Below are 10,456 nucleotides of genomic sequence, written 5' to 3'. Positions count from 1 at the left end.
AACAAAATAAATATATTGAAAAATATAAAAACAATAAAAAATTATACTTCAGAAGTTAATTTAGTATCAAAAACGTAAAATATTTGAGTAGCCCAAGACATAGCCAAAGATTGCAGCGCCACAGCACTGGCGAAAATTTAAATTTGCCGACTGGAATTCTTTCGGATGATTGACGTTTCTGATGATTGACTTTCGGATAATCAATGCTCTACTGTAATCTTAGATGAATAATAAAGCTAGAAATTCAAGATCAAAAATTTTATTTTTGATCTTGAAAGTCAATCATCAGAAAATTTTCTGTGGAAAATATAGGGTTATCAAAAGCTAGAAATTCAAGATCAAAAATAAAATTTTTGATCTTGAATTTCTAGCTTTTGATAACCCTATATTTTCCACAGAAAATTTTTTACTTCACTAAGTTCTCACATATGCACTTTAAATGTGTGACATAAAAATTGTAAGATTTTCACATGCTAAGTAACTTTGGCAATGAAAACCTCTTGTCTGCTTATGCACACAATTAGGAATATCAAATATATACAAAAAAGTCTTTTTTTTTTTATCATTTTATTAGTTTTGATTAATCATTTATTCTTATATTTTTAATTCATTTAATAGAAAATAAATTCATTATTTCATTTTATAACATTTATGTCATAAAATGAACTAATGAATTTATAACTATGTTACCGCTATAGCTCGAAAGTTGTTAATGTGTACATTACCTAGCTAATCTGCAGATTAACTAGGGTGATCCGTTAAAGTTGCTAAAATTGTTCTATTTCTCAAATTACCTAGGTAATGTGCAGATTATCTAGGTAATCTGCAAATTACCTACTAGGCACTCGGTAAAGTGAAAATAAGATCTTTGCTGAAACAACAGCAACGTTTCTGTACGCTTAAATTAACATAATGTTCTTTATTTAATTTTCGATATCTAAAGAATCAAGTTAATACAATCAAACAATCGACAAATTAGTTGATAGAATCAATCATCAACCAATTAAAAAACATACAAAAAATCAAACGATTTAAAATATTAATACAATTAGGGAAATTATTATATAGATAACCACCTATGGAATTTCGGGACTTTGAGTATCTATCTGAACTGAGGGGACCGAGACGACTTCAACGATACCCTACTTTTGGACCGGAGACGAAAAATAATAAAGTTATCATACTTTTTCTGGTGATCGCATGATATAATTGTGCAGTTAATGTTACCTATGGTGAGTAAAATGGCGGCTCGTCTCTGATTCCAGCAAACAGAAGAAAGGAAACAGTGGGGACGCATATTCTAACCTAACCTAACCTAACCTAGTCTAATAAATTACCATAATTATTATCAACTAAATCAGCGCTGTCCAACTGGCGGCCCGCCAAATAATTTTTACGGCCCGCGAGTACATTTTAATATGAATAAATTTATGTTACTAAATTATTATTATTAAAATTATTTTACTACCGTGTTTACCTGAAAATAAGACAGTGTCTTATATTAATTTTTGCTCTGAAAAATGCGCTAGGTCTTATTTTTTCAGGAAGAAGAATTCACATTTATTATTGAACAAAAAAATTCCCAAGTCGAACTTAGACGAGAGTGACGTATATCCGGTGTGTCGAACTGTCGCCTTTTTATAGTGTCAACATCGGACTCGCTGACCAATTAGTGCTTACAGACCGTAGCACTATGCAAATGTCATATAGCGTGATTCCCGGCCGACCAATTAGCCATCACCAACCTTCTTGGCCCCCGAAATGTTTGGTGAAGAAAATATGGCCCGCGGGCTATGATAAGTTGGACAGCGCTGAACTAAATTATTAGAATAGGTTAGGTTAGGTTAGAACGTGCGTCCCCACTGTTTCCTTTCTTCTGTTTGCTGGAATCAGAGACGAGCCACCATTTCACTCACCATAAGTAACATTATCCAATTGTGCTTACTTACTAGTGCAGTCTAAAGATTGGTGACACTTTGAATTTCATAGCAATTGGTTTTTGCGACAAGCACATCTATTTGTGGTACATTTATTTGTTGCAAAGATCTTATTTTCACTTTACCGAGTGCCTAGTAGGTAATGTGTGGATTACCTAGGTACTCTGCACATTATCTAGGTAATTTGAGAAATGGAACAATTTTCACAACTTTAACGGATCACCCTAGTTAATATGTAGATTAGCTAGGTAATGTACGTACACATTAACAATTTTCGAGCTTTAGCGGTAACAACTATACTATAACTAAAAATGAAATAATATTTTACATTTATATTTTATTAATTTTTTTATTGGAAAAAATTAATTAACAGTAATAAGTAAAAACTAATGATAACTTATACCACTATTAAGATGAAACAATAAAATTAACTCACTCTTTAGTGTTAAAATCTCTTTATTTTAGTATAGGAATAAATGAAGAAAATATATTTATTTGATCAAACATTTAACATGTACAAAATGTTCTTAATTTCAAAAATATATTGTTGAAGACAACACTTTACATATGTTGAAAATGTTTGAAAAATAAGTTTTTGCTTTTTACATTTAACATATTTTAACACCAAAGACTGAAGCTTTGTTATTTTAGCAGTACAGTATAACTTTTTAATAGCAGACACCTTTTGAACCAAGAGGTTTGTCTGACATTTAGAGGTACAGTATGCTGGTGGCTATACTGTATTTAACACAGTCATCATATAACAAATACAACGAATTAACATGTATGACTATAAATGATTTTGACAAATTAACCAGATTAGTCTTCTTTAACAGATAAAAAATATTGTTCAGCTTTTTACAACCAGAATGTAGGGAAATAGGAAAAAATTAGAAATCTGAAAGAGTATTTGAACCAATTCTTTGTTTTTGTTCTAAAATATTTCTTACATAATTAATTCTTTTAGAATATTAAAGGCATTTGTTTTTGTAAGGTAGGTTATGGAAGACAGCATCCGTTATAGAGATAAATATTATAGATGTCCTATTTTGAGGTTCTGGGGATTGTAAAAATGTCCATTAATGGATGTTTCATTGTAATAGGTTTTTGTTTGTATAGTTTTCAATTGCATTGTTTTAAGATAAATGTTCTATCATGTGCTTACGTTCAGAAGTGTAACATTTAACAAAACAAAAATCTTAAATTCCAGCACAATTACTTTTAATGGCTAAAGTTTTTGACCTTATTCAAAAGCCATGTTAGCCATTAAAAACAGTTGTGTTGGAATTTAACAACTTTGTTTTGTCTTATTTAATTTATTCAGTTTGAAATATTACTTGAAAATTTAATGCTATTTGTTTCTTATGTTTTACATAAACAATTTAGATTTTCTTATCCAGTTCATATTTATTGATCCATTTTACTTCATTATGATTATACTTTTCACACAGAAAATATAACAAAGCCAACATATTGATTGCTATCAAATGTGAGTACATGTCTGTGATGACCAGTGGTGATATTCAGCGGGTTCGCACAGGTTCGGCCGAACCCGTTGTTAACATTTTCAAAGTTTTCCGAACCCGTTGTTAAACACATGTAACATTTCTCAGTGGTTTTGTTTCTTTTAAAAAATATATTAAAATATATGTATTATACTCTGTAACACTACTAAACTAGAGCCTTATTCCCTGTTCGCCTGGTGCAACCTCCATCTCGACTGAAACGAGGTTCAATCGCGATCGACTTGAGAGAGTGCTCGAAACTATAAATCCAGTCATAAGAAAGATCCAAAATCCCACGCACGCAAGAAAATACAAGATGGCTGAGGAACACGTGTTGGGCTATCAACAGCGAACTAAGAAAGATATTGTATTTCGAGAGACGATGACATCTGTCTATTATTATAATAATACCTAACGATAAAATAAATGATTTAGAAAAGTTTTTCTTGTTTAACTGCTTTCCGTATGACTTTTTCTGATTAAAAAAAAGCCAATTTTTATGTTTATAACATATTTTGAATGAAAAATATTAAAATATGTACAAAATAAACCATTTTGAACACTCTTTTTCATTATTTATAAAAAAAAAATATAGTTCTGGCATAAACAATGTTAAATTTTAACTGACTTAATTTTGCGAACACATCTTTTTTATTTATATGGGTATCTTAAGGTTTGTTTTTGCGCTAATGTTGCTAATGCACCATTTGAGCAAAAAAAAAAATTGTTAAGGAAAAATTTTCTGTTAGAGAACCCTTTGTTAAATATTTCGAATATCACCACTGGTGATGACATATAGTATAGTATGAATGTGTGAATATATGTCTATATGTTATAATAAATTGTCATTTTTTCTGCATTACATTATTGAAAATAATAATTTGTTTGTTCATTACTGTACATTTCAAATTTATGAAAAAATATTAATGGTTCATTTGTCATACATACTCATTAATACTTACTGCCAGGATTATAGCATGATGACTATATTCCCACTAATTTAATTTTTTGGAATTTGATTGAGATCAATCATGCTGTTCTTCAATCTGAGAATCAGCTGATCTTGTTATATTTATTATATATAATTATATTAGTTATATTGTTATATGCAGCATATCGCCCACTTTATTATAAAATCAACATATATAAGGAATACATGTAAGTTTTATAATAAAATGCCTTTGTTTTTTATCCTACAGAAACAATAGTTATACATCCTACAGATANATGACATATAGTATAGTATGAATGTGTGAATATATGTCTATATGTTATAATAAATTGTCATTTTTTCTGCATTACATTATTGAAAATAATAATTTGTTTGTTCATTACTGTACATTTCAAATTTATGAAAAAATATTAATGGTTCATTTGTCATACATACTCATTAATACTTACTGCCAGGATTATAGCATGATGACTATATTCCCACTAATTTAATTTTTTGGAATTTGATTGAGATCAATCATGCTGTTCTTCAATCTGAGAATCAGCTGATCTTGTTATATTTATTATATATAATTATATTAGTTATATTGTTATATGCAGCATATCGCCCACTTTATTATAAAATCAACATATATAAGGAATACATGTAAGTTTTATAATAAAATGCCTTTGTTTTTTATCCTACAGAAACAATAGTTATACATCCTACAGATAATATTTACAGAAACAATAAATAAAATTTATCTATATTTTCTAAATATAAACATTACAAACTAAATACAGTAGAGCATCAATTATCCGAATATCAATCAACCGAAATGTCAATTAAATAAATTAATTAAATTAACTGAAAGCTTTCCAGTTGGCAAATTAAAATTTCCACTAGTGCTGTGACACTGCAATCTTTGGCTATGTCTTGGGCTACTCCAATATTATTTTTGTTGGTGTGCACATGTTTTAGCTGGCAGCACTAGCATGACCATGAGAGGATAGTTAAGGACGTGCCAGGATTTGAACAAATTTCAACATGGGATAGGTTAATATATTTTTTTGTACATAATTGGTTATTCGAAAAATCAATTTTCCGAATAACCCAGTCTCCAATTGATTTGGATAATCGATGCTCTACTGTAATTAATTTCATAATAATATAATATATAAAGACTTAATTAACACTTATAATATAAATTGTGCTAGAAACTAAATATTCCCATTCATAAAAAAACGAGTAATTAATTTCATGTAACATTTAATATTCAATAAATATACAATATCCATTAGATCTGAAGCTTACCTGGACTAATTCCATGTTCCGCACATAATTTCTTCCAAAACTCAAAACCAACTAAAATTAAATTAAATTTATTAATATCCTTTATTTATAAATTTTATTTCAAATTACATAATTTAAAATCATTTAAAATTTACCCATTGTAAAAAGATGACAATTCTAATAATTTATTAGTACTGTACATTAAAATTCAAACAAAACATAACTAATACAATTTTAAAAACACTTGATTCATAGATAAACTGTGATACACTACATGGTTGAATCTGAACCAGATTTTTCTCAATAATAAAGCACAGACAAGATATTTGAATGAAATTTTACTTTTATTTAATATATTCCCCTCTAGCATCAAAGCATTTCTTTCAATGATCATACAACCAATCAAACATTTTCAAAAACTTTTGTTCCAAATGAGGCTGTTCAGAATTCTTGATGCCTTAAAGTCAATAATGTGCTCCCCTCCATGGCCAACTTCAACTTTAGGAACAAAACAAAGTCAGTTGCAGCCAAATCAAGTAAGTATTAATGAGGTCACTGATTTTGATCAAGCTCTGTGAGGTTACAGAGGTTGCACTGCATACCGCCAAAATCGTCACTTCGCAATATTTTTATTAAAGTGGTGATAAAAATATAATACTGGTGATAGCAAGTCACGATAAAATCCTGGTCCACTTGTTTCAACATTCAGCGTGAAATTGAATCATGAATCACAAATCACACTTCAGGAAAAACTGCAAAATGTCAAGCTTCCATACAATGAAAGTCACATGCATCATTTATCTAGTGATTTCATCATGACATTACACAGCAAGTTCGGGAAAAAAAATGGAAAGTGATGTTAAGAACTGAAGGTAGGTTTGTGATTGAGATTTTTTATCAACCGACAGAAATTTTTAAGAATTTTTTTGGGATGAATTTTTTAAATTTTATCTTTTTCAGTAGGCTAAAACAAAAATTTTGACATGACAGAACCTGTGAAATACTGTTTAAACATTGTGATCAAATGTGTTATCTAAAATTATTCATTAAAAAATTATTCAAAAATGATTCCTATTGCTAACAAGGGGAGGACCAGATGTTCAGGTCTCCAATTTAAATGAAACTTGGTGAGCACATAGCCCTAAACACAAACAGCTCATTCTCCAAATGATAGGACCCACTTCTCAAGAATTTCCAAAAATTGGGTCTCTGAAAACTTAGTTTTTAGCTTCTAAGTATTTAAAAGTTTTACGTAAGTGGCAACAGTTGAGTGAATAAGATGCTAGGTACTGGAGCTAGATGATGAAGGTTTGAACCTTCAGAATTTTAGTTTTAATTTAGGTTTTTCAGCATACCTTTATTATTTTACTGCATCATCAGCATTATTATGTTGGATTTAGTGGAATATACTTGGTTGACACCAGTGGCTATGTACTGTGCCGAACCAAAGTCAAGGCACAGCAATCAAAACAAAACTAAAATTAAATAAGTGTGTCAGTGTGTGTGTCTGTATTCAGGAATTTCCTAACAATATGACACTTATTCAATGTAGTGGCCTTCTGTAGTGTGATGTATTTCTATTCAATTGTAATGTTCCCAGACTTGGTACAGTGTGTGTGGTATCATATCTGTAGAAAAGAGAATGACAGGTACAATAAGCACCCTATCCATCCTCCACAGATGCCTTATTTCCTGGGCGAGTTCTGTGTACTTGCTAATTTTTTCAGTGCATGTGTTTTGTACATTGTGAGTGTTTGGAATGGCTATGTCTATAATGTATGTGATTTTATTGTGTTTGTCAATGAGTGTGATGTCTGGTCTGTTGTGGTAAATTGTTTTATCTGTGATTATGGCTCTGTCGTAATACATTTTGTGCGTGTTATTTTCCAATACTGTCTGTGGAATATACTTGTAGTATGGTTCGTGGATGTCTGCCAATTTGTGTTTCTTTGCAAGCTCTTGGTGTATTATATTTGCTACTTGATTGTGTCTATGTAAGTAATCTGTCTGTGCCAAGAGCTTGCAACCAGAAGTGATGTGTTGTATAGTTTCTGGCATGATGTGACATTTTCTGCATGTGTCATTTGTGAGTGTTGTATCTTTGAGTATGTGTTTTCTGTAGTTTTTAGTATTTATGACCTGATCCTGTATGGCAATCATGAATCCTTCCGTCTCCCCAATGAGGCATCCCTGATCTAACCAGCTGTTTGATGCAGTTTTGTCAACAAAATCCTGGGCCAGGTCATAAGGATGCCTGCCATGGAGTGCCTTTCGAGCCCACGATTGCTTGATGGTGTCTATGCTTTTTGTGCGTTGTGTCATGTCTGTGTGTTGTGAGTGTAAGTTTAATAGTGTGTTATTTGAGTCTGCTAGAGTTACTGCTTTATGTAATTGTGATGTTTCTTGTTTCTTGTAGAAAAACTCTCGCAGTGACTGTATTTGTTTGTAGTGAAAGTTAAATGTGTAAACGTAATGACGATAGTAAATGCAACTTACCCACCTTAACTCTCTGTAGTGTGTAAGTAGTTCAGCTACTTGTCCACTATTGGTCCAGATTCATCAAAGACTATTTTAAGCATATGGGCAATAATAGAAGGCCTCTATAAATGTGCTACATTTTCTAGCCTCATCACCTGCATTTTAGTTCCACTTTGTTTCTGATGTTGTTTTCTACTCAGTCACACAAACATTCTTTGAGATTCATATCAGATGATTTAGGTGTTGTTTTCAGTTGCCCACAAACATGGTACAACAAACCAATCCTTAGCAATTACAGATGTACGTTTAGGGTCATTTCTTTTGTGATATGAATTTGTCAATATCTTTCCTTACATTGATATACAGTAGAGCATCAATTATCCGAATACTGATCAACCGAAACATTGGTTAACCGAAAGCATTCCAGTCAGTAAATTCAAATTTTCACCAGTGTTGTGGCACTGCAATATTTGGCTATGTGTTGGGCTACGCCAATATTATTTTTGTTGGTGTGCGTGTTTTAGCTGACAGCACTGGCATGTCCATGAGAGGGACACGCCAGTGCAAATACTTAAGGACACACCAATATTTCAATGAAGCTTTTTTCCCCATCGTGAGAGGTGAGTTTTGCTTGTTTTGTGTGGTGTTTTTCTAAGAACTGTGTGTCATGCTGAATCAGAATGTTTTTGATACTAGATTAACTTTTGAAATACTTTTTGTTCTTATATTTTTCAATATATTTATTTTGTCTGTGCAAAATAAAGAAATAATTTTTAATGATACAATAGCCATGATTTTATTTTTTTTAAATTTTTGTTAGGCTTAACAATGACAAAAATTCAACGCAAAGTGACACGCAACAAAGAAAAATTTCAACATGAGATAAGTTAATATATTTTTCATACATGATCAGTTATCCGAAAAATCAATTATCCGAACAACCCCAGTCCCAAATTGTTTTGGATAATCAATGCTCTACTGTATATCTGTTATATTTTGTTATATCATTATAGATTTCTTTTGTCTAAAGCACTTTAAAAGTTTCTTATAAAATAAATGAATTTACTTTTTTCCACAATTAATTTTTTGGGTTCATTTCTGTTAATGAGACACCAGTTGTAACTAATCCAACACCTGATACAGTCATTCTCATCGATCCACTAAGACTATTGTATTTAACTATTTGGCCCTCATGACTGTGCTGGCTTTGAGTAGCCCACTTGACCGTTTGTGGAACACTTCACTGTGTACTTGATGTTATATAGTTTTAAGAGGGTGTGGGGGTACCAAGGTCCAAGTGATAGTGAGCACTGAAATGCACAACTAGATGTGAAGTATGTAGAATAGGCAGTATACTGATACATGTTAAAAACTGATTTTTGGAGACAAATATCTTGCAAAGGGTCAACAATTCTGGTGGTGGTCTGAAATCCATCTAAATGATGGGTTTCACACCACCTGTTGCTGTACATATTGGTTGGCGTCCCATTAACGGGAAATTACTATTTTTTATTATTTTTTTCGTATCTATGGCATTATGTGGAGTGTATACTGTACTTATTTTTGTGATTGACTGTACAGTACATACAAGAATTTGGTAGAAGTTACTTTTAGATAAATGATATATGTGTGTGCATATATATGTATAGTGTGTATGCAAAGTATCTACGATAACTTTTAAATTAATTTATGAAAATAACATTTAAAAATAACAATAAATCGTCATTCTTTGAGATTTTGACAATTCGCGCCAAACGGATATCATATAGACTAAATTTATTAAATTTAATGATTATTTCTACTTACTTTGATTTCCACATTGCCCCAATTGTAACATAATCATTTCCCGAGGCATTTTGATAAGTTTTTAATTAATTATCTATATAATTCGATCGTAAGAGCAATACCGCATTTAAAATAGATACAACGATCGTCTGCCTGTATACAGTATAGTACCGTTTTTTTCCGATTGGTGGCTCCAAAATTGTCATTGAATTGATAATAAATACTTTAGAAGAAATTACATGTAATAATTAATTTTAGAAATGAATAAATTATGAAAAATATTTGAATTAAATTGATTAGAAAGGACATTTTTAAACATTTTTTTCCGGATTGAAAGAGGACGGTTTTTTTACTCTTTTCGTCTATGATGGCAGAGTGATGAAGGTGGCAGGCTGGCAGCCTACTGCCCTGGAGGGTCCGGGTTCGAATCTGGACGGGTCGATAAATACCCAGTAATTTTTCGGGGTGGTCCGTCCGGATATGTCGGGCCCGTCCCTCACCACCCGGTCGCCCCATTGTGGGCCTGG

At 31.4% G+C, this 10,456-nt stretch overlaps 1 protein-coding gene across 1 annotated transcript in view; it reads right to left on the bottom strand.

Annotated features, from left to right (window-relative positions):
• LOC111641352 (tubulin gamma-1 chain) overlaps positions 1-10,096 on the bottom strand; it is a 28,694-nt gene extending 18,598 nt beyond the window's left edge. Inside the window, exons 1-2 of the mRNA XM_023387487.1 lie at positions 9,951-10,096; positions 5,688-5,738 (exon numbers count right to left, since the gene is read on the bottom strand). Coding sequence (XP_023243255.1) covers positions 5,688-5,738; positions 9,951-9,999 — 100 coding nt within the window. The 5' untranslated portion in view covers positions 10,000-10,096. The remainder of the gene's footprint in view (positions 1-5,687; positions 5,739-9,950) is intronic.
• Between the last annotated feature and the right edge of the window lie 360 nt (positions 10,097-10,456).

This window comes from Centruroides sculpturatus, unplaced genomic scaffold, assembly GCF_000671375.1.
Source record: "Centruroides sculpturatus isolate CEXI.00-Female unplaced genomic scaffold, Cexi_2.0 scaffold1419, whole genome shotgun sequence".
In the NCBI taxonomy this organism is placed as follows: domain Eukaryota; kingdom Metazoa; phylum Arthropoda; class Arachnida; order Scorpiones; family Buthidae; genus Centruroides; species Centruroides sculpturatus.
Note: the sequence above shows the minus strand (reverse complement) of the source record. Positions and strands in the feature narration are given on the sequence as shown.